Source organism: Poecilia mexicana, unplaced genomic scaffold (genome assembly GCF_051168715.1).
Source record: "Poecilia mexicana isolate PSO_F unplaced genomic scaffold, ASM5116871v1 scaffold_8, whole genome shotgun sequence".
In the NCBI taxonomy this organism is placed as follows: domain Eukaryota; kingdom Metazoa; phylum Chordata; class Actinopteri; order Cyprinodontiformes; family Poeciliidae; genus Poecilia; species Poecilia mexicana.
Window position 1 is genome coordinate 13,782,913 of NW_028263377.1, and position 25,950 is coordinate 13,808,862.

The following is a 25,950-nucleotide window of genomic DNA, read 5'->3' on the forward strand; positions in this document are numbered from 1 at the left end:
TTCTACTTTATTCGCCACTTCTTTATAAATATATTATATGATGTTTAAAAAAACAAGTTTATGACTGTTAAAGATTAGAACAAATGCCCGCTAGCTTTTTTCCTCCTCCGTTTCTACCCTACAAAAGGCAGCGTGTTGTCAGGGTCATGTTACAAGTGTCTATAAGTTGTCAACAACTCCACCAAAGACTGACTTTTCTTTCCAAAATCCTCACATGGTTTTATTTTCAATAATTGTGTAAATAATCCAGTGATCTCAGAAAAAAATGGAAGATTAAAGACTAAATCAAAAAAGTGAAAACAGATTTGTGTGTCAGAACTTTTTGTCTTTCCTCTCCCATCTTTCAACTTAGCCACACCAGAAGCTTTTATGACATTTATTTGACTAAAACTGTTTAAAGAAGTTTAAAGAGCAAAAATGTAGTGTCTGCATTTGCACCAATTTCATTCAATTATAAGGAGAACGCCGACATTACACACTGCAGGGCTTACACACTTTTACATATTAGGCGATTCTAAAGGTATTTTTATGGGGATACATTCTTTTAAGAGCAAATGCTTTTCTCACACCTTCAAATTTTTATCTCACAAACCCGTATTAGTTCAGTTTTAAAAAAATATAAATACAGAGAATATGTAAGTTTCTGTCTTGGGCAAAACTTGATGTTATTATTTGCTGTGTAGCAACAGTTCAGCTTCATGTCAGATGTGAGGGTGACTCCTGGCTCACCTTCGCTATAAGCTCAGGGACCAAAGCAGCAACAAAATCTAGAGCAGCAACATGGCTCCATTCCCAGAGCTCCGCACAAAAATCTGGCGTGCTTTAAAGATGACAAGCCAAGCACCAGCATGCGAGAAGACCTGCTTTTTCCACACCAGTATATTGCATTATGCTATATGCTTCCTATATGCTCCAGCAACTCTTTGTGTTCGACTTTACAGAATGGCATATTGCAGAAATCAACTGAGTTTTGCTTCAGTACATCTTTCAAACCCTTTCCACCTTTTCCCCAAACATATCTAGAATGACCATTCTTTTTAATGAATAAGAATAATTTGTCAAAACTAGCCTCAATACTCCATGTAAAACCAGTTACGGCTATGGGAGTAGTATTGAGAATATTTATCTGGAGCAGGGCCAGCATTCACAATCTGTCTTCAAGTATAGTGCACAAATCACATAGCAGGTCACAAAGGTCATCTAAAACTCATCGAACATACTGGTAAGAGAAGAAAGTACTTCTTTTTAGATATGAGGGTAAATGAAGCATAATGCAAACAGTTAATGTACTGTAGCAAGCTTTAAATCTCTCTCACATGGAGGACTGACTCGACTAAAAGTTGCTTTTAAACAAATAGAAACTCTTAAATGGCACACAGTCCCTTGTGAAAGTATTCATGCACCCTGAACCCACAAGCTTTGGTATTTTAGTCAGACATGTGATTGAGCATGTCAAAGTAGTGCATACTTGTTAGGTTGAGGAATAACGATACATAATTTTTAGATGTTTACTGAAATGATCATCTGAAAAAGTGCAACTTGGGTATATATTCAGCCTCTCTTACGCTGCTACACCTGAACACAATCAGGCACCAGTGGAACCAGCTGCTTCCAGAAGATTGTAAAACAATATCTCGAGCCTTGAACATGGTACTACAGAAAGATTAGTGCTTAATCCATCATCTTGTAATGGAAACTGTAAATCTACCAAGGCATTACCATTGGACTGTGATGTTGCAAGCCTGGAATATTGTTTTATGACCTAAACGTTTTTTTCTTAAAACTTCTCAACAATTCTACCCTTGGCCTTTCTACTGTGATACTTGGTCTTCATGATGCTGTTTATTCACTAATTTGCTCTAGTAAACCTCGGAGGCCTTTGCTGAAAATGACCAATTAGGTGATTTCTAAAAATGTAATTTTATTTAGGGGTGTTAGTTTAGATCGACAGGGACTGAATACCAAGCCCTACAAAAACCTTTCTGGTTTTCATTGATAAAACAAACAATATAAGAGAGATCTCTCAACAGCCTTTCCTCCCCTGAACAAATGTTTGGTCATCTCAGCCGTCACTTGTCATGTCCTCAGATGTGTGGGCTGTGAGGCTGAACCATGACAGACATGGGAGCCCATGATATTTAAAACTGTGTTTGACTTTTAGGTAATACATAATGACCTGTTTGCAATAAAACTGCGCTCTGTGACTGGTGACAGGCCTCATGTTGTGACGTCTTCACAGACACAGTGGAGACAGAGGTCTTGTCAGAAGTGTTACTGTCTCTCTCCCTCTCTCTCTGTATGTGTGTGTGTGTGTGTGTGCGTGTGCGCGTGGGTGGGTGTGTGTGCTTAAACACAGCTGGAGAGAAGAGCAAACACAGTATGTTTTCCTTTCCCTGCTGGGGCCAAACCCTTTGCCTCTGCTAACGTCACTGCATCATGGGACATGCTTGTATAAGGAATTAATATTGACGACAATTAATTTGGTAAATAATTAATCAATCGGTAACTGGCCATTTATTTCATGCAATTTTGTTTTTTGGTGCACAAAATTGCGTAGAATTTTGTGGAAGTTCTCGTGTTACTAAATGCTGGTGGTAGGACGCAACGCATCCAAGCACAGATATTACTAATAAAGAAAACTAAATTCCGTTGCACCTGGAACTGAAGTCAGTTTTTCAACCCAATTAATCTTGGACTCTAAACAGAGTTGCTGCGAACGGACTGGACACCAAATAAGGCAGGCGCAGAGCGAAGCGTAATGTTTTTGGACTAACACTTGCAGCGGCATGAGTTGAGTCTGTGTTTTCAATTGAAACAGAGTCAAACTGCCAAAGAGAATCACATGATGTGGCCTCTGCAAGTGTAGCATGCACTGGCCGAGCAGCACATTCTCTCCGCCTCTCTGAGCATGACAGTAGATGAGGCCTGGTTCGTCTTCTGTGGCTTTGCTGAACAAGAGTGTGTAAAGCCATTAATCTCGATCAGTTTCAAAGATCTACACTTTCAGAATCCTTTTAGTAGTAATTTTTATGTAGTTCGCCTGCACATTCGAGTCAAATTCCCTTTACATGCATGAGGAACTTCAAGCAACTGGTAGTTTTATTTCTTAATGTCAGGCCACATGGTTAGTGCTGCGTTAGGTTACTGCTAAGAAAAAAAACGTAATATTTTGCACAGCAGCTGCTTCGCATTAAAACCATTTAGCTGATAAAATACAGGGCAGCCTTTATTGTGACGTTATCTGAAATCAATCATGGAGTGTGTGTCACTTTAATCCCTGGCTGTTTCTTTGCTCTCACGTCAGTTTCAAGAAGTTTTGGGAATATTGCTTAAAGGAACATGTTTGATTCTGATAACGCAAATTGTTTCCAAATAATGCAAAAATGTGTGCATGTGGAATAAGCTCCTAAATAAACGGCTGAAGTTTCTAATCGTAACCGCAATGCAACAGACAGAAGAATTAACTTTCCATGCACAAGAGCAAAGCATAAAAGTTTGTTATTTTACAAACTGGTCACACGATTGTTGAGCTTATTTTTTTAATGTCAGCTTGTACTGGTTTCTTCTTCTTCAAAGTACAGTCTGCTGTCTCATTCTCTGTCACATTTGTCTTCCAGAATAAAACAAATGAGAAACAAAATCAAAAATATCATCTAATTAGCAACTATATTTGCTTTTAAGTGTTTCTGAAATCTTTCTCTGGAAAACATCAATGTTTTACAACCAAAACTGAGTTAAACTTGCCATAAAACTTTAACTAACTTAGCACTTTAAGTATTTGTAAAAGGTCATCTAAAATTGCAGATGTTCTGTATCACTTAACTTGAGTCTGAATGAGTATGTTTTCTGTTTTGCATTTAAAAAAATGGTGATGGATACTATTGAGTTTTACACTCAAAGTTTAAGCCGTCTCTAAGGCCAAATCTCTGCTACTCTTGTCAAACACATTTTCCATTCTTTGTAGAATAAAAAGCTAAAAGTAGCTCTTCACTCAGGGTACGACGTAAAACCTTTCTTAACATATTAGTTGTTTTTAACCATGACTAAACCCTGCTGATGACTTGACTACCTTCTGTGTATATTCTTACTCAGTAAAAGCTCAACAAAGCCCTGCTGTGTTCTCTGTGAACAGTGACCTCCGGTACTTCCCTGCAGCACCGCCACAGTTGCGTCATTAGCAGGAAGCCTGTCCTTGCTGGAGGGTCTACTGAGGTCTGATTGGGCCGATAAGGAAGGAGACTCCTGAGAAAAATCTTCTGTGAGGAGGCACTTCCTCCCTCATGCACTCTGGGCCAGCGCTGAGTCTGAACACTGCTGCCTAGATCTGAAGCATGTCGACCATATATAGGCCTGTTGCTTCTTAATGACACTCATTCACCTCGTTACTTAAAAAAAATTGTATTTGTGAAATAAACATTGTTACAGTTAAGTGGCAGTCAGCTTAAAGTAGCAATTTTCCTTTTTTAAAGGCATCTGACTTTCTGAAGTCCCACAACAATCCCCTCAAGTAAGTTTCATTCCACAGAATATTTTATTGAATTTATCAATATCTTAAACATTCCTAATATGAATTTAATGGAAATTAGTTTGTTAGTTTAACTCAAATGACCGAGGGATTTCTGCGTGATCAGAAATTCACTCCTGAGGAATAGAGGCGTTCTCACCGAACTGCGAAAATGTTTTAAACAATCTTGTTTGCATGTATTTAAAAACTCTGATGAGTTTCCATAAAACTAAAACAATGACTTGAGAGCATCCTTGTGTTTCTGCTGATCAGGAAGTTCCGTCATTCGGTCAATAATCTGTGTAGTTTAGAAACTGAGGCCATATCTGAGGTCAATAGCCTCCTGGGCAAGAAGGTGTTGTTTTCTGCTCATTTCAGCTTTAACACAGCGGAGGAAGTGATGACACTCTGCATGCTTTGCAACAGTGACATAGTAAACAGAAATGCTGTTCTGTAGTTTTTCTGCAATGGCTTCGTTTTCCAAATATGTTTATCTACCTGCAGTGTGACTGCAACACCTGCAGTGACCTGGAACCAACTCATGAATCAGCAAGAACATATTTAACCTGAAATAATATTTAGGTTTCCATTTCAAACCTCGCGATCAGGCTTTGATCCCCATTGACAGATTCTTTGTTTTACACAACCACACCCACAAGCTGTTCTAGTATGAAATCACTGCTGCAGCGTGACATGTGATTACTCTGACGTCCTTTGATAAAGCTCACTCGATGTTTTGTTCTGTCTTGCATAATTGGCAAAGATTCAACAGGAAATGTGATACTCTGTGTCACTGCTGGATGCCTAAAAGGAACAAGGACATTTCAAAAGTGAAATTAATATAACCCTAATTACTTAATAACCTTTTTCAGGAACCAATGGCAATTACATTGCTATTATCAGCTTTAATTATAAGGGCGAGTCATTTATTGTTGCTATTTCTTTGGAAACACCACCCATTTGTTTCTGTGGGTATGTTAATTGTAGAAGGAAGCATCTACAAAAAAACAAAACAAAAAAAAAACACGTTATCTTGTGGTTGCACAACAAATGGATTTTCTGTTTCTGTTTTTTTTTTTTTTCCTGTTTACCTGTATAAGCTCTGAACTGTAACAAAATATGGCCAGGCTAACACTGAAGTTCCTGTCTGAGTTTCTCTTAATTGAAGAGCTCCTTCTGTTTGGGGGGGGTTGACCGGTGCCTATCTCCAGTGGTTACTGGACGGGCGGGGTTACACGCTGGACAGGGTGGCAGACCATCACAGGACAACAAAGAAAGACACAAGACAAACAACCATGCACACACACTCATACCTTAACAAATGAACCTGAAAGTAATGCTTTGGGACTTTGGGAGGAAGTAGCCGTGACCAAGACTCCAACCCAGGACCTCCGTGCTGTAAAGTGACAGTGTTACCAACCCAAACATATTACCTATAAAAACCTACATTTCTCCTCATAACGTTGTCAGCTCTGCTCTCCATTCTTGATTGTCCATGTTGGTGACTTATTTCCTAACAATCCAGCCCAACCTGCTGCGACACACATTGTTGAAAACCCCAACAGTGGCCCATTATGCTGGTGTTCCACATGAGTGAGGAGCATCAGAAAACACGACTCAGCGCCACAAGCAAACTTCTTCACCCTCTCGAAACCTGTGTTTTCTGAACGCCACTTATCTTTCTGCACGACTGCACTATGTAATCCACAGGTTTAGAGATGCAAAAGACAGGGAGAGAGGCAGATAGGTTCCCCGTACATACCGCCGGCACGCTGGTGTTGACAGACCAGCAGCCCTGGACGTGTGCAGATGTGTTCCTAATGGCTATATGTTTGTGGGAGACAGATGGAAAGAAAGACAGGTTCGGGGGGGGGGAAAGGTGTCAGCCTGGCTACTTCCCACCACCCCCTGCTCCCTCTCTTCCCCTCACATCCACCAATGACACGCCAAAGGAGGGGGGGGTGTAGATGGACGAGCCGCTGAGGGAGGAAAAGTGGAAGCGCAGCAAGAGGACGAGGAGGCGGAGGAGGAGGAAAAAGGGGTGGGAGGGGAGAGATGACAGGGGGAATCCGAGAGATGAAAAGGAAAGACGTGATCCAGGTGTTCACCTCACAGCCGTACGTTTCACGCCGAACACAAAACACAGCATAATTTTGTCTTTCGGATGCACATTTTCCTCTGGTTGCACGGTCTCTGACCCGCGAGAGACCCGAAAAGCAAACCCGCTTTCACCGATTCTGAAAGAGGGAGAGTGAAAAGGCAACACTTTTAAGCACCATTTCCCTTTCAAAACACCACACCTCAACGCAGACGTCAACAAGCCCTCTTCAGTTTTCCAGATCTGCCTGGTTCCAGTACAACATGTGGAAGCTATCTATAGTGTCCTCATGGCAGGGTTACAGAGAAAGCTTCTCTGCAGGAGAAGCAGAGGGGAGAAAAGACAACAAGAAAGACACTGACCTTCGAAGTCTGATATGATCCCTTCCAAGTGAGCGTTGACAGTGGAATCAGACATTTTTGGGGGAGAAAGTGTGTATGCGTGCGTGGGAGAGGGAGAGAGAGAGAGAAAAAGACAGGGAGCAGGGTTCCCTTTTACCCCAGCAAGGAAAAGTCTTCCTGAGCCGCAGTCCTGCTTTTAAACAAATCCCAAATTAGGAGCCCGTTCAACTACGAGGAGGGGAGGTTAAACGGAAAAAGAAAAAAAAGAACAACAAGAGTTGAGCTGCTTGATCTCCCTCTATCTCCCCTCTCTCTTAAAGCAGCAACTTATTTTCCCTCTTCTCCTTCTTCTCAACTTCCAGAGCTTGGAATGACACCCACCAGCAACCCTCCTCCCTCTCGCTCTTTCCCTCTTCTAGCTCACAGCCTTCCCTCCCCCCTTTTTTCTCCTTCCCTCCATATCTCCCTCCCTTTCTTTCTGCAAAACTACTCTTTTTTTTTTTTTTTTTTTCAAATAGACAGCTCAAATCATCCGCGTCCTATCAAGATCACATGGCTAACCACCGTGTCCCGCAAGGTTTTTTTGCAGCCTACGAACACACATTAGAATGAATATCTGCTTATCTTACTGTGTCAGGAGTGGAGAAAAAGAAAAAAAAAAGCTGTAGAGGATCCAGAAGCCCACTTTGAACTAATACAACCAGGGCACGTTCACACAGGCGGCGAGTGGACACTCTGGAGGCAGACATCAATAAATGAATTCCCTAATGACTTAATGGCTGCATGAATGAGTGTCTGTGTGTAGGGGGGGAGGTGGGAAGAAGCGGACAGAAGGTGAGGGCTGGGGGATGTTTGCATGTGTGTACGTCAATGAATGTATGTCGAGAATGCAGCGGGATTATCTGCAGCTCCCAAGCAAATCTAACCAAAACTGATGATGTACAAGCACCTCTGGTTCTGATTCCTCATGCATTGGTTTAAGTTTGACCCCAGGCCTATTGCAGCTACACCAGACTCATAAATGTGGTGCAAAAACAACCACCAAAAGGAGCCTTTATTACTTGCAATCGAGCTTTTTAGCACGAAACAATCCAGGATTAATATATGGAAAGCACGGTGGAGGATCTGTGATGCTGTGCGACTGTTTCTATCCTGGGTGCATCATGAAACCTTTTGGAGTGCATGGACTTGCTGTATGCCACTGTGTTTTAAATAAAAACTAGAAAATTCCGCAGAAATTTTAAGGGGCATGCCAAAGTGTGCCCGTCGGTTTTTAATCAAGCGTTCTGATGCAAAAAATTAGCATTAATGCTAAAGAAAGCTTCAATGTAGTCAATAACCTGTGGTGAGTCAGAAACATGTTGACTAAACTGCACCTGTACCATTCAGTATGTTGAAATTAATGCATAAGCCAAAATGCTAATATTAGCGTGAAGACTAATATTCATGTAGGATGTTAGGATGTGCACTGCCTTGCAGTAAAATGCTAAATTTTGTGCTAATGTTGTGCACAATCTTGTGCTAATGTTAATGAACTGCCTTGCTGTGCAAGGCAGTTCACTATCCTGAGGGAAAAAAATGCGAAAAAAGCTTAATATTATTGCAACGCCTACGGCGTTGCACTAGCATGAGAGGAGTGCAGCAACTCTTTGAAGCAGTTAGTTTTTCTGATCAAAGCGGCTTACTGTTCAGCATCCATAAGAGCAATCCGAAAACTTTTTGAAGCATATAAGAGGGCAATTTCTTGTCTCCGATGGAACCACGATTTAAATCTGTAGTTCTCTCTGCACTAACCTGAGAGAAAAACATAATAAAGGCCTGAGAGGAATATTCAGGCTTTTATTTTGAAATTTTCAGTAAGCTTCATTTTAAATGGCCACACTAATCCCATGTCTAACAGTGGTTGGGTTAAACCAGTTTATATATAAAGCCCAGAACATTCTGCCCTGTCTGTAGTTATAACATTCTGCTCACCTTCTTTCTGTAATAAGTCAGAGTTCCACCATTATGTACTTCTTAACTGCCAGCTCAGCCCTCCTTTGTAATGATTGAGGGTTCCACCATGTTGACCTTCCGACCTTCTGCTCAGGCCTCTGTAGTAAAGTGTTCCATCGTGTTTAGAACTACAAAGATGGCGTTTTTGTAGTCCTAAGGAGCAGTTTGGCTTTTGTCTGTGTTCTGTTGCTATAGTGACCAAGCCTCCCCCTGTGTTTCTCCAGACAGGGGGAGAAACAATTCTATCTGTTTGAGCCAGCCAGTTTCACTCCAAAAAGCTGTCCGAACAACTCCTTTCCATTCGGGAACCGTGATACGTATTCGAAAACCGTTTGAAGCATATGAGAGGGCTATTTGTCGTCTCATTTAGTACCGCGATTCATATCTGTAGCTCATTCACAGTAATTGCAGTGATGAGAGAAAAATGGTGTGCGCTGAGCTCAGAACTTTTTGCAGAAATGTATGTAAAAAGAGCAATTACATGATGTAAAAATTGTCAAGGCTTTTATTTTGAAAATTTTCAATAAGCTTCATTTGAAATTGCCACACTAATTTCATGTGTAATAGTGATCAGGTTAAATCAGTTATATAATGCTCAAAGCACAAGTTGTTTATAATACCAGCCAACTCCTCCTCTGTAATAACTGAGTGTTCCGCCATGTTGTAGTTCTGACATGCTGCTCAGGCCTCTGTTTTAACTGAGTCTTGGCCATAGATAGAACTACAGTTATGGCAGTTATGGCTGCTGGTTTGTAGTCCAAACCAGCAGATTTGCCTTTCTCTGGATTCTGTTGCTATAGCGATTGGCCCTCAGCCAACTGCTGTGTGTGTGAGACAGAAAGCTGGGGAAGGATTTCAATCTTTGAGACAACCATGAAATGCTAATGTTAATGAACTGCCTTGCTGCGCAAGGCAGTTCACTATCCTGAGAAAAAAAACATAAAAAAAAGATTTTCATTTTTGCATCGCCTACGGCGATGCACTTTTGTCAGTGCAATTTTCAGAGTTTTATTTTGAAACTTTCAGTAAACTTAATTTTCATAACCACACTAATCCAATGTGTAACAGTGGTTTGGTTAATCCACCTGTATAATGCCCAAAACAGGAAGTAGTTCTAACTGCCAGCTCAGCCCTCCTCTGTAATCATTGAGTGTTCCGCCATGTTGTAGTTCTGACCTTCTGCTCTGCCCTCAGTATTAAAGTGTTCCGCCATATTTAGAACTACAGAGTCTTTGTAGTCCAAACCCCAGCAGTTCTCCCTCTCTGCATTCTGTTGCTATAGTGATGAAAGTGCCCTGTGTGTGTCAGACTTATCTATCTTTATGAGACACCCAGTCAGTTTTAATGGAAAAAGCAGTCCGAACGACTGCTTCCCGTTCGGGTTCCGTAAGTCCGATCTAAAAACCGTTTGAAGCATATGAGAGGGCTATTTCTCATCTCATCTATTACCGCGATTCATATCTGTAGCTCAATCACAGTAATTGCAGTGATGAGAGAAAAATGGTGTGCGCTGAGCTCAGAGATTTTTCAGAAATGTATGTAAAACACTGGGGAGGAACGTCAGTTATCCTGTCCCAAAACTTTGCTCTGAAGCACCTGGACAGAAAACCGTAAGCCCTAGGGAAATTTTGAAAACATTTTACCAGAGCAGGCATTCGTATCAATGTCATGACCGACTTTCATACCAATAGAGCAATTTTTGCACCCATGAGAGCAATTTCAAAATTATTTTGGGGTCAAAATTCCACTCTTTTTCTCACTCTAAAAAGCGGCAGTTGGTTTCAGTTACACTCTAAGGTTTCGGCAGTTGGAAATTTCGCTCGTTTTTCGCTTTTTACGTCGCCGTCGTAACTCCGATCCCCAATAAAAGTAATAGCTCCAATGCCGGGATCGAGACACACGTTTTGATACCACTTTTGTGGGTGGGCACGCAGCGGTACGAGCCGCATTAACGGTAATGGAAGAAGTTGTTATAATAACTAGAAAATTCCGCAGAAATTTTAAGGGGCATGCCAAAGTGTGCCCATCGGTTTTTAATCAAGCGTTCTAATGCAAAAAATTAGCATTAATGCTAAAGAAAGCTTCAATGTAGTCAATAACCTGTGGTGAGTCAGAAACATGTTGACTAAACTGCACCTGTACCATTCAGTATGTTGAAATTAATGCATAAGCCAAAATGCTAATATTAGCGTGAAGACTAATATTCATGTAGGATGTTAGGATGTGCACTGCCTTGCTGCGCAAGGCAGTGCACTAGTGGGGGCAGTAAAATGCTAAAGTTTGTGCTAATGTTGTGCACAATCTTGTGCTAATGTTAATGAACTGCCTTGCTGCGCAAGGCAGTTCACTATCCTGAGGAAAAAAAATGCGAAAAAAGCTTAATATTATTGCAACGCCTACGGCGTTGCACTACCATGAGAGGAGTGCAGCAACTCTTTGAAGCAGTTAGTTTTTCTGATCAAAGCGGCTTACTGTTCAGCATCCATAAGAGCAATCCGAAAACTTTTTGAAGCATATAAGAGGGCAATTTCTTGTCTCCGATGGAACCACGATTTAAATCTGTAGTTCTCTCTGCACTAACCTGAGAGAAAAACATAATAAAGGCCTGAGAGGAATATTCAGGCTTTTATTTTGAAATTTTCAGTAAGCTTCATTTTAAATGGCCACACTAATCCCATGTCTAACAGTGGTTGGGTTAAACCAGTTCATATATAATGCCCAGAACATTCTGCCCTGTCTGTAGTTATAACATTCTGCTCACCTTCTTTCTGTAATAAGTCAGAGTTCCACCATTATGTACTTCTTAACTGCCAGCTCAGCCCTCCTTTGTAATGATTGAGGGTTCCACCATGTTGACCTTCCGACCTTCTGCTCAGGCCTCTGTAGTAAAGTGTTCCATCGTGTTTAGAACTACAAAGATGGTGTTTTTGTAGTCCTAAGGAGCAGTTTGGCTTTTGTCTGTGTTCTGTTGCTATAGTGATCAAGCCTCCCCCTGTGTTTCTCCAGACAGGGGGAGAAACAATTCTATGTGTTTGAGCCAGCCAGTTTCACTCCAAAAAGCTGTCCGAACAACTCCTTTCCATTCGGGAACCGTGATACGTATTCGAAAACCGTTTGAAGCGTATGAGAGGGCTATTTGTCGTCTCATTTAGTACCGCGATTCATATCTGTAGCTCATTCACAGTAATTGCAGTGATGAGAGAAAAATGGTGTGCGCTGAGCTCAGAACTTTTTGCAGAAATGTATGTAAAAAGAGCAATTACATGATGTAAAAATTGTCAAGGCTTTTATTTTGAAAATTTTCAATAAGCTTCATTTGAAATTGCCACACTAATTTCATGTGTAATAGTGATCAGGTTAAATCAGTTATATAATGCTCAAAGCACAAGTTGTTTATAATACCAGCCAACTCCTCCTCTGTAATAACTGAGTGTTCCGCCATGTTGTAGTTCTGACATGCTGCTCAGGCCTCTGTTTTAACTGAGTCTTGGCCATAGATAGAACTACAGTTATGGCAGTTATGGCTGCTGGTTTGTAGTCCAAACCAGCAGATTTGCCTTTGTCTGGATTCTGTTGCTATAGCGATTGGCCCTCAGCCAACTGCTGTGTGTGTGAGACAGAAAGCTGGGGAAGGATTTCAATCTTTGAGACAACCATGAAATGCTAATGTTAATGAACTGCCTTGCTGCGCAAGGCAGTTCACTATCCTGAGAAAAAAAACATAAAAAAAAGATTTTCATTTTTGCATCGCCTACGGCGATGCACTTTTGTCAGTGCAATTTTCAGAGTTTTATTTTGAAACTTTCAGTAAACTTAATTTTCATAACCACACTATTCCAATGTGTAACAGTGGTTTGGTTAATCCACCTGTATAATGCCCAAAACAGGAAGTAGTTCTAACTGCCAGCTCAGCCCTCCTCTGTAATAATTGAGTGTTCCGCCATGTTGTAGTTCTGACCTTCTGCTCTGCCCTCTGTATTAAAGTGTTCCGCCATATTTAGAACTACAGAGTCTTTGTAGTCCAAACCCCAGCAGTTCTCCCTCTCTGCATTCTGTTGCTATAGTGATGAAAGTGCCCTGTATGTGTCAGACTTATCTATCTTTATGAGACACCCAGTCAGTTTTAATGGAAAAAGCAGTCCGAACGACTGCTTCCCGTTCGGGTTCCGTAAGTCCGATCCAAAAACCGTTTGAAGCATATGAGAGGGCTATTTGTCGTCTCATTTAGTACCGCGATTCATATCTGTAGCTCATTCACAGTAATTGCAGTGACGAGAGAAAAATGGTGTGCGCTGAGCTCAGAGATTTTTCAGAAAAGTCTGTAAATGAATGGTGGAGTGCCTGAAGGTACCCTGTCACTTGATTTTGCTCTGAAGCACCTTGACAGAAAACCGTCAGCCCTAGAGAAATTTTGAAGACATTTTACCGGAGCAGGCATTCGTATCAATGTCATGACCGACTTTCATACCAATAGAGCAGTTTTTGCACCCATGAGAGCGATTTCAAAATTATTTTGGGGTCAAAAATCCACTCTTTTTCTCACTCTAAAAAAGCGGCAGTTGGTGTCAGTTACACTCTAAGATTCATCGAAGATCGGCAGTTGGAAATTTTGCTCGTTTTTCGCTTTTTACGTCGCCATCGTAACTCCGATCCCCAATAAAAATAATAGCTCACATCTCGGCACCGAGCCGCACGTTTTGATACCACTTTTGTGGGTGGGCACGCAGCGGTACGAGCCGCATTAACGGTGACGGAAGAATAATAAATAATATTAAAGAGACATTCTATTAGGTGAAGAACAATAGGTGCCTGCCATGCAATGCATGGAGGCAGTGACTGACCTGCTTCGCAGGTCAGTCACTGCTCTCCTTATGCATTGCTAATGGCATGCCCCAATAATAATATCCAGGCGTTCTATTGGGTGTAGAACAATAGGTGCCTGCCATGCAATGCATGGAGGCAGTGACTGACCTGCTTCGCAGGTCAGTCACTGCTCTCCTTATGCATTGCTAATGGCATGCCCCAAAAATAATTATATTCTGTTCTATTCTGTTAATAATGGCTTCTGCAACACAAGTTTGTTGTTATTTTAAAGGTTGTCATGGAAGCCAATAAATGTGCTGGAGCTGTAGGTTTTAAGTAAAAGCATACCCGACATCTAGTGTAGGAATAAAGAAAAAAAAACACTTTCAGTATTGAAAGAAATTGAGACAAATATTGTTTTTATATATATAATTTGGGTTTATGTTGCAGTTAATTTATTGCATTTTAATGGAGCAGTATGGAGTTAATAGTCCCTGCAATAGCTGCCCTCATGCCTAAGATTTATCTGTGTTTACTTAAGATTTTCGGTGTCTTGAACTCACTGCGAGCGTGCTGCTTACATTGGTGTCAGAGTTTGCACGTTTTGTTGACTTCGGACCACAAGCACACAAACCAGAACGGTGATTCTGAGTAAGTATTGACTGTACTACAACATTTAGTCTGAGATTCAAGTTACACTACATTGATTTAAATGGAGCTGAACTGAGCAAATAATGAAATCTACACAATAAAAAAAAAGAAAAGGTGTTATCATCAGTGGCCACATCTGGCTTACACAGATAGCACAGGAAAGTTGAGTCTTTCATCTTTTAAGATTACAGACATTCCCATAATGCTGCCATATCTCCCTATTCAGATGGAAAACTATCTGGAGCATCTGTAGTTAATGTTCCCCTTCACTCACAAAACCTAACTTCCTCCACCAGAGGTCAGTGTTGCACTAACATGTCAACCCCGTAGTTGCGAGCACACAGTGTGAATGGTAGCAGTGTCACTACTGTACTGTTATTCAATCTGCAAATAGCTGAAGATGGAAACATGAGGAGAATGTTGGTCCAGACACACCCTCGACCCAAACAGCACATCCTGTCAAACATGTGTGTGGGATTCCATCACCATGCCAGAAATACACAGAAACACACACACACAAATATCCAAGGGTTACCAAACTTTGTTCTATCTACAAACTTTGATTTATACTACTAGGATTTCTATGTAACATGAAGTTCTGCATATTTTTAAAGTAGAAGCAAAAGGGCGCTCCAATTCTCTGTGCCATTTTTGCACAACTAAAGGATCCAACAACACTTGAAGCTCTGAGAACCCAACGTTCTTAACATACCAACACATTTCAGCATATTGTCTGTTAGTAAAGTTGTTTCCTCTGTGTTTCAATCGTTACTGGAGATTTCACCACACTGGATCTTTATCCCTCTCCATGCACATTGGAAGTATGTGAAGATGTGCAAGGTATGTTTGAATCACACCTAGACCTACACTGAAACGTTGGGCCTTTTTGAAACTGTTTTCTCAGAATCAATGAAAATTTCTGTGAACATATACAATAGAGTCAAGTTACAGTTTCTCAGTAAATTTTAGATGACTGTGGTTTATGTTCTTCTGGATGGTGAATCTCAGTCTAAAATGTTTGGCAGTCTCAAACAAGTTTTTTTCAAGAATTGTCCTGTCGTCAATTTTCAATCAGTTTTCCCATCAGTTTTGCCCAGTTTCCCCATTTCCCAATCCATTTGATTAATTCATTCATTCACTCCTTGCTTCAACATAGAAGTTGGACTGCTAGTTTGCTGCATGGCATTTTGCATGTTGGTCAGACTAAGTTCTTATCGCGCTTCATGAAAACTGCAAATTTCACTCACTTTCAACTATGACTTTTTACTTTTTTTTCTTGCTTCCTAAAGATTTGTAGAGTACATGACTAATAGTTGTCACATCAGCAGTTTATTCCACCTGAGTTGTGGATCTCTGCTGCTCCTCCAGAGTTACCCTCAGCCTGTCGACTGCTCCTCTGATCAACGCCCCCCCCCCCCCCCCTGGCTGTGCGATCCGTCGTAAAACCAAATCTAAACACTTCCTTACCTTCAACCACCCAGTTTGACACCACAAATAAATCAGGAGACCTGCACACTCATTCAGAATAATTTGGAACCATCTCTGCTACACATCCTCACAAGCCCCAACAAGCCCGCAGAGCGCTAATCCAATCTTCTGTAACAACTGTCACAGTGGGAGAGAACCAGCATGTTTTTCACCCAAAAAGGAAAGGAGCTTCATTCACTTCATCGCTGTGTACATGCATTGCATTCATGGCATGATGTGATCCACGACATCCGCATTATAATTCAGTTTTGAATCAAAAGCTTGAATTTATTCTTACATTAATTTTTTAAAAAATGGGGAGGCATATTGTTTTATAATGTCCTCAAATAGGCAGCTGCTGGTGTCAGGTTGCACAGCAGCATACAGATGATGAGAGACAGAGACAGCCGCCTGCTGCTTAATGTAACCCAGAGAGCCACCAACACCCCGAAGAGGCCCTTGGCTTTCCAGGAGGTGAAAAATGAGAGGAGTCAGAGAGGGCGGCGAAGAGGATAACTTCTATAAACGGATGCCAGGCTGGTGTGGCAGTTGTTAGGGCAATACCAGGGCAACAAATTACAAATGTCAACAGTCGATCTCCAGAGACATAAGCATAAGCAGTGGCACACAAATGAAAAGCAGCAGCATGTCCAAATGCCTGGAGGCAAGGTGGTTACCTCCCTAGTAATCGTGCCTGTGCCATTAAAAATACGTCTTGCAAACTATGGCTGCAAAAATCTGTTTCTTGTCAAAATATAGATGCAAATGTGGCAAAAAGCCATAAACTGTTGGCCACAGGAGTCATTTTCATTTTGCCACGTGGCACTTGCAATTTAAACTGTGTCGCATTGGGATGCAGTGTCTTACAATAGACTGGAAAAGTAGCGTGCAGCTGTGAAGAGCAAGAAGAAAGATGCATGCTGTACAGCTGTATTTGCAAATAAAACTCTGAATAACGTTACGTGCATGCCCAATCCTGTGCATAATTGTGACATTGAAAGAAATCCACAAGATTCTCTAAGCATTTTACCAGACAGAGAACAGAAACATGGAGGAAAAGGAAAAGCAGCAGAGGCCCAGGAGATTTTGACAGACTCCTGTCAACTTCTACATCTAATGAGAAAAAAAAAAAATATATATATATATATATATATATATATATATATATATATATATATATATATATATATATATATATATATATATATATATATATATATATATATATATATATATATATACACATATAAATGGTATCTGATGAAAAAAAACCACAAGGACCACAAAACAGGTCAGAGGTTTTTACATTTGCTAATGAACTTTCCTGGAGGGTTTCTTTATTTCTATCTCAGTGCCACTTTTATGTTTTGTAGTTTATTTTAACTGCTCCACATTCACTGCTAACGTTTACTTATTTAATGCTGCTAATTTAGCATCAGGTAATGTTTTAAATGGCAAGTGTACTTTCTAAAAGTACAAAGAATAATCTTCGTAGTTTGACTTCTGTGTTAACATAGCTACAACGTGACGCGTTGAGTTTAATATTTGTATTAGTAAATTACAACCGACTATCAGTTTGTTGACCTACTTGCTACGATGCATGCAAATTTAATTAACGTGGCGCTAATACCAACAAGGCCTTTCTGTTTCATGACGGCTGAGTTTTTATTAAGCTCCAGAAAGTATGTTTGTTTTAGTAGCCTGGGCTTTATGTGACAATATACTCTATAAAAATGTCCTTTTGTTGATGTGAAAATTGCACCACTGACTTGTTAAGCTACAGCTACACTTCAGCATGAAGAGGAATGTCAATGCTCAAAGCTCCAAATTGCAAACCCACATGTTTACAATCTTAATTGGATTTTTGTCTTATTATAGTAATTAATAACTACATTATGAGGGTTCTTTGTTTTTCCCCAAGCCATTATTCTCAGTTTTATGATCATGTGAGTTTGATTTCATTTGTGGGCAGTGGTTGTTATTTTTAACGTGAGCAGCGCCAGCAACAGAGGAAACTCCGGCTTCCTGCTGTGTTCATCCAAAAACAACAAAAGCTTTGTTGGCCTCGAAGCAGAAAACTCACCCATGAGTCACTCTTCACCAAGCGGCCCCATCTGGAGTCGGTAAAAACCATGAATGGTGCTGAGCGCATTACCTATGTCTGCTTATATGCAGATGCATGCATAAATTGGATTTGGCCCCGCTGTTATCTCAGCTCACATGGTAACCACCATAATAAGGAGACCCGACAGGGGGGTGGTGGGGATGAGTAAGGCAGGAAGGATCTCTGGAAAAAGGTGTGCAGATGTCTCCCCAGGTGCAAAAAAGGGAAGTAGGAGGGATTAAAAGAGAGCGGAAGATGTGAGGTGACACTGAACCCCCGCAGAGAGAGTATGTGCATGCTGTGAGAATCACACACACGGAGAGAGAGCGTGACTAATGAGAGAAGCAGCACGGCCAGTTGAAACCCCAGAAGAGAAATATCTGGCTTTTAATTCAGTGCAGCAGTGTGGAGCTGAATGTGGGAAATGAACTCCAGAGATAACCGGTGAGAATCTGCGACGCCTGATACGGGAAACAGTTATGTTGCACGTGAAAATGTACAGAGATTTATCTACTGAAAATGTAATGGCAGAAGAAGCTTGAATGGCCTCAAGCAGAAACCTTCACATGCACACTGACTCTCTCCTCGGTACCCCCCTGACCCCTCCCCCCCCCCCCCCCCCTCCGGAGGCCTTACCCACATGGTCAAGCAGCTTTATCTAAAGTACAGCCACAGCTGTGAGGACAGCAGCTGCCCAAAACCAAATGTTAAACATCAGCACCCGGCCAGGTTTTATCGAACGGGAACACCTGTTGGAAAACTGTGTGACTACGACGCACACACACACACACGCACACACACAGACACAATGCCATATCATTCAACGGCGTTTTGCTCCGTTGTTTTATTTGCATATTTGTGACGCAAGCGCGCACACATGCCGCAGCCCCTGCACGTGTGCGTCTCAAGCGTAGGCTAGGATGGAAAACTGAGCGCAGCTGTCCATGACCAGAGATAAATCCCAGGTGGCCTTACTTTCTCCCACCATCGTCTTCCCCCTTTTCTCTCACGGGTAACAGCAGTGTCAATAGCAACAAAGCCAACATTTTGTATTGGCAAGACCGTCCTCGGTCTTGCCAGTACAGATGCACACTGGTCTATTCATCATGAATTGAAAATCAACCAAAAAAAAAAAAGAAAAGAAAGCCTGAAAGAATTTATGCCCAGTACAGCAAAGTAAATCTCAATGTTTTGTCTCAAAAGATTTCAGGTGGTAAAAGGGGTTGCTTTGCAAAGAGCAACACAGATACAGTTGACTTGATCAACTCTGCACCTCCACCTGCTGGGTGAAAAATATATTGCATACAATTTTTTTTTTAAAATTTTTATTCATTCTCCGTGAATTTGTGAAGCTTTGCAGCTGCTCGAAACCGTCATGACTCTGACATTTGGAGGAGACTCTGACTGTGTCTGTGTCATATGAGGTGATCATCAGCTGACCACATGAGACTGGAAATTAACGAGACACGTCAGCCCCTTCATCTTCGCTTCGCACTCACTGGGGTTTCTGCTGAGTGTTTTCCACTGAATAACACAATCACTGTTGAATCACGTTGGAAAATAAGCATGCACAGGAAACCAATGAAGTCTCGCAAGCAGGTTTGGACGCAAGGAGGAAGGAGCATAACCGATTAGTATGAGGAGAATTGATTTGGCTGAGGCAGATGGTAGGGGGAGCCACCAATAACACATCCAAATAGAGTGGAAAAGAAAAAAAAATTAAGCATGTAAGAACCAACACAGAGCTATAAACATTTTTCTTGAAACAGCTGACATAAAGTGTCAAATACAGCCAGTTGTTCTTAGCTTTATTGGAAATTAAAATGTTGTATTTTCCAATGATTAGAGGAGGAAACACTATTGATCATTTGTAACTAAAAACAGCCCCTTACCATAAACTCAATGTTTTCAACATTTGTAATATCTGCTTTGATGTCCTGTTTCTCGATAAACAAAAAACGGTTTCTAAAACGTTTATAAAACTGCTCACACTTCTTTAATTGTCACCCATTTACTGTAATTTGTGGGGAATCTCTGCAATGGCAGTGCATAACTGTGATGTGTGAGGAAAATAACACCTAGCTGCACTGGTCCTCTTTTCTGCTACCCCTAAATAAAATCCATTGCATCCAAATTGCCCTGATAGGTCGAGTAAGTGTGTAATTTAGTATAAATCCAGAAACTTAAAGGCCTCAGAGGTTTTTTGAACACACCGTCCTCAGGACAAAACTTGGAGAAGGCAGCATCATGCTGTGAAATTACTTTTTTTTTTTTTTTTTAATAATAAAAATGAAAACTGGTCAGAGAATGTGATGGGGAGACAGAGAATGTTGGACAAAATGTTGGACAAAACATACATGTAAAAATGTTTTCGGAAGGCATTAAATCAAACCAGAAGAAATCTGTGCACAGCTGAATGAAGATTTTAACACAGAACGGCAACTTCACCCAACTGGCTGAATAAGAGAAAAAAAATATTAATTTAATGAATGCTACTAGAAAAAGAAAATTTAGCAAATAAACTGATTATAGAGAATCTGTACATTTGGCTATCTGGGACAGCGGATCCTGTGGTGTAGAATGAAAGCAATCACTGTTTCACCTTTCTTGAAGCAGAACATTTATTTAAGCAGAATGGTTTCTCCGAAAGAGAAAGAGGTTACCTTGAAGGTGGTGCGTTAGCTTCCTGTAAAGCCACAGATTTGTTGCGTAACAGACACATCCTTTGAACTCTTCACACGGATAACAGACAAAAAATGTTCAGGGCTGAGCATTACATATCAGAGGTGTAAAAAGTACTTCCCCGCAGCAGCACGTCCAGGATTACGACACCTGTTGTTAACGCGCTCTGCATTCCCTCCTCCTTTACTCTCACCGCTCTGTCTGCCATCCCTTGTCTTCTCTCATACCCTAAAGTCATGACAAATGTTCCCACAGACGCCTTTTGCTGACATCCGTCACTCGCACAGCAGATTCCTCGTGTTCCCACTGCATCCCTGACGTCTCGACCATTTTGGTTGCGATATTGCACGTCGGTATAAACAGCAAAGGGACTCAAGGAACAGCAAGCAGGACGTCCTGACCTCGAGCCCTCAAAATTACAGTGAAAGCCCATGCCTTGTCTTACTTTTCTAAGAAAACAAAAGAAATTATAGGGTACGGGAGAAATATGGTGGTGGAACATGGCAGACTTGTGTCAAAAGGACTTGTGCTGCCTGCACATCAAAGCGGCTCAGTATAAATGAACCAAAGCACTGTTTTATTTCTAATTGATTGGAAATCCAGCACGTAAGTTGACCTAAGCCAGAAAACCTTGTGCGTTATACGTTGGAAAATATAAACACAGTAATGCAGTAGTTAACAGTTAAAGCCTGAGGGAAACATACATAAAACTGTAACGACTTGCTGCAAACCCTTGGAGAAAGTACATGGAAACAAGGGGCCACATTTCACACAACCTGAAGGTGTTGCAAGCTCTTAGGTCACACATAATGACACACACACAGACACACACACACACACCCCCACACACACACACACACACACACACACACACACGAGTAAACACTGACAAATATTTCTAAAAGGTTTCAGTTCAACGTCAGAGCTTTTATTTGCTGCTTTGGGACTCTCTGTCCCGTTAACTAAAGGAGAGTCTGACTAAGGGCCAAAGTAGGTTAAAAAGCCACATGGGACAAGAGTAGTACTGTTCAAACAGAGCTCTTTCCTGTTTTCACACCAAGGAAGACCGAGGGAGAAGCAGACGCGTCTGGATAGAAAGTGGCATTTTGTGTCACTTCGGTAGAGTTACATTTTCTAAAATTTGATGGAAAAGTGACAAGATGTGGCGATAGAGAGGAAAAAAATAACATTAGGTTATCCACAAAGGATGTTACAAGGGAGACGGAAAAGACAGAAAGGGTCTCAAATCTGGCAGCTGTAGCCAAAGCTGCTACAAAAGCTCTGCAGAGCTTCCAGCTCCAAATCCCCCAAAAAGCATGCAGTCAGCAAACAGGCCAGAATGAGCAAGTGGAAAATACCACAGAGGGGGGAAAACAGACGGCAGCAGAAAAGCGTCTCGGTCGCAGGAAAGGAGCAGAACTAACTGCACTGAGGGGAGAAGTTGAGCTCATCTCAGCTGAGAGCTTCTGGAGTTTTGTCTTACCTGAGAATTTGTCCCCCTCCATGACGGGATCGCTCCCTCCACAGCCACATGTAGTGTCTGCTCTTTCACTCCTCTCTCTCTCTCCCTCTCTCTCCCCCCACCTTCCCTCCCAACTTTTTTTTTAGACTTCCCTCCTCTCCCGTCAATCGCTCCCTCTCTCCTTCCCTCGCTGGGTTCCTCTTCCTCCTCCTCTCACTCTCTTTTTCCTTTCAGGCTCTTGGTTCTCCCTCCCTCTCCTGGCTTTGTTTCCTTCCCTGCTAATGAATTCAGAATTACGACATCCCCATGTGCTGATCATATGTTGCATTTGCAGACTCTTGTTTCTCTTTCCTCTCCTTACGTAAAAAAAAAAAAAAAAAAAAAATCTCTTCACAAGACTGAAGCTTCATTGTACGTTGAAAATAGAAACCATTAGCTCTGCCATGTGACATGGACGGGCTCTAGTTGGGTGGAAATAAGCGGCAGGAAAAGAAAACTCCTTCAGCTCCTCGTGTCGGAGAGCCGTGATTCATTTGATACCAACTGTAATCCTGTCAAGTCCAAAAACATGTCTGAGTTTCCTCATAGTGGCACAGATACAGCTAGATGATAGCCTGCTGAAATAATATTGGAGTCAAAAAGTAATGACTGAAAAAAAAAAAAAAAAAAAACTTCCCTGAAATGTTTGAAGAGTCAACACAGAAGAGAAAGCCTCTCCATATTCCCAGCAAGGATGAAAGAAACGACGAGAGAAAGAGCGTGAGAGGTTTAAAGTGTGATGGAGCATCAACCCTCGCTCCCAAATGTGTGTGCAGGAAACTGAGATGACCTCTGACTGTTGGCACGTCCCTCACGCTGCGCCCGGGGTCAGAGGTCACATGGTAAGCGTCTGAGCTCTGATAGAGAGCTCAAACACACTCAGACATGTCGGTCTGCTGGCTTGCGCAACCCTCAGCAACCCACTGACCTGCATTTGGCTGCATGTTTGTGGGAGAACTCTGTTTCTACTTTCATCCTGGGGGATTTTTCTGGATAGCATTTCTTCAGATTAAGACAATTAGCTGAGATTTAACGAGTGTGGTTGGTTAAAAAGAAAATCTGTACGTTGGTGCCCCCAAACAGCCCGACAGCTGTCGTTATGGTGTTAATAAATTAAACACGGACGGATCCTCCTTATCAATTTGACCACTTCTGACAGAAATTCAGAGGCAGTTTAGGAGAAACGAAGGAAAAGCATATTTATTGCATGTTGAAAGACTAACAGATAAAATAAAATTAAAAACCAAGTATCCATTTCACTTTATTTTTATGCATGTTTTTTAATTAGTCAGACGCAACAAAATCTATTAAAACACTTCCAAGGTTTTCCAAGGACAAAATGTTATTGTCTTAGTTTCGCAAGACACGACTTATTAAAAATTTCTGTAGATGTCATTTTCCCCAAAATTAATCCATCAGTTTCTTGTTTTTTTATATACAGTGCTTTTCAGACAAGCAAATTGCAGAGAGAAATTGCATTTATATAGGTTAAAACAATAAACTAGCATGTCAACATCCACCATGTGATTTTTATGACGGATTCATCACAAGATGTAAACCATTTACTCACCATCACACTTTATATTTTATGGTTAACTGACCTTCACTGTTCACGTGTGGACTGTTTAACTGGATAATTTTCATTTATAAATCTCTTACTGGCTTACTACTAATGCATCTAACGTCCTATTTGTCACATTAAAAGAAAAAGATACTATTTAATACACTCAGCGTCCCTTCAGTACATGCAAAATTTGGGGAAAATAGTTTTTTTTTATTTCCATTCCTCCTTTTACTTCAAGCAAACGACTGCAGGACCTGATCTCTGAATGACTGTTCCTGCACTTAATGTTTTATTGCTAATATGTTTTGTTTTTATTTTATAGTTTAGCTTCATGTCTTGTATCAATAATACTTTAATTAAATTTCTATTTTGCAGAGTTAATTAAAACAGATTGTTTTTGAAAATGAGACAGTGTCTCAGTATGACTTCCCTGCACAAATAGCTGCAATAAAATAAAAATAAACAAAAACATTTGGAGGTGTTAGTGTGTTTTTATGGTCTTTTTTATTATCCATTTACTTTCCATTATATGTTCAGAATCAGAAAGCTAACTTCAACGGCCTGCTTTATGAAAAATGGAAATAAGGTACATTAGCACCCTCAAATGGTCAAAGTGTGGAATTGTGATGAAGCAAAAGGACATAGTCTTAATATTTCCTCTGCAGCACCAGACTTGTAATCATTACAGTGATCTTGATTAATAATTCTCCAAGCTTTATGAAGGACTTTCAGTTTTCATTTGGACTTGTACTGACCCACTTTCTGATTTACTTTTTGTATCTGCTTTGGGCAGCTCAGCTCAACAAGGCAAAAAAAACACGAATCAAGATTTAAGACATGGGGGGGAAAACAGGTAAAAAGAGGATCTGAGAGGTTCCTTGTCTCTCAGCTGATTATCAACCATGTGCCAAGTTTTCTGTGAAATGCTGTTTGGAAAGTACCCTGGTTGGTGCCAAATTCAAATTTGAGGTTGTATGATCTTTGCAATTTTCTTTTTATGGAAGCAACAGCAATAGACCATGTCTTTGTGACAGCTTGCTAGTTACACTATCTTTTATATATATATATATATATATATATATATATATATATATATATATATATATATATATATATATATATATATATATAAATATATATATATATAAAAAAAGGGAACATTTCACTTTAATTTTGTGTGTGGCTCCAAATCCAGGCCTCCATTGGTTAATAAATTTGATTTCCATTGATGATTTTTGTGTGATTTTGTTGTCAGCACATTCAACTTTGTACAGAACAAAGTATTCAATGAGAATATTTCATTCATTCAGATCTAGGATGTGTTATTTGAGTGTTCCCTTTATTTTTTTGAGCAGTGTATATATGACTTGGTATAGCAAGTGTGTACACTGAGATGAAGGGTTTAAAACTGAGGTCGGTGTCGGTACCCGGAGCGGGTAAATTACTTTTAGCATTCTTTCACAGTCTTATATCTTTCCCATGTCTAATAATCAAGTGACCATCTTGGGCTGAATGTTTATTCCTTAATATTCAGTCTACAGGAGCTCCCACTTAAAAAGTCATACTGTCAGATGTTGGCGCCATCTTCATTATCTTCATCAGTGCATACGGAGCTTCTGCATAGTGTATCATGAGTTTAGGACCCATTATTAAATGTGATACTTGAGTATCACTTGTGTACATTTCTGCAGCTTTATGTGCTGTATTTTTATGTTGCAACGCTCATGCCACAGTTATTTTTAATTTAACAACTGAATCTGCCTGAGGTCACTGAGAGATCCACAGAAAGGTGATGGTAGTGAGTTGTTTACTTTAAGCGGTGTACATTTGCATGCCAATGAAACCCAAGTCAGAGACCCAACAGCGCGTTAAGTTGTCTGCTTTGTGTAGACATGCAGTTCAGGAGCCTTTCTTTGTTTGAATGATTTATTGGTCAGGGTTAAGTGCCCTAACAACCAACTAAACATTCCTCCGAAATCGGTCAAGTACTGGAATGAAAAGTAGAAAAACAAGTGAAGAAAGGAAAAAGAAAATGGAGGAAACATTGCTCAAGAACACTAAAAGAGCACAAGGAGGTCTGGCTCCTCTGAAGCAAATTATGAGGAAATGAGGGATGACTCAAGACACAGTACTGTAAATTATGGACTATATGGCAGCACAGTGTTGGTATGTAATCTAAATGTGGAGATCACAACACTAGGCTTATTGTTTCAACTGAAAAATCTCCTTCCTTCCTGTTT

At 40.7% G+C, this 25,950-nt stretch overlaps 1 protein-coding gene across 3 annotated transcripts in view; it reads right to left on the reverse strand.

Annotated features, from left to right (window-relative positions):
• Nucleotides 1–25,950, reverse strand: part of LOC106933477 (neuronal-specific septin-3-like) — a 107,188-nt gene that overhangs the window by 59,044 nt on the left and 22,194 nt on the right. The window contains exon 1 of one of the 3 annotated variants that reach the window (XM_015012752.2): nucleotides 22,129–22,951. The exons of 1 other annotated variant lie outside the window; for it this stretch is intronic. In XM_015012752.2, coding sequence (XP_014868238.2) covers nucleotides 22,129–22,150 — 22 coding nt within the window. In that variant the 5' untranslated portion in view covers nucleotides 22,151–22,951. Of the gene's footprint in view, nucleotides 1–6,964; nucleotides 7,323–22,128; nucleotides 22,952–25,950 lie in introns of those variants that run through there. One more of the 3 variants, XM_015012750.2, reaches the window with a different exon arrangement.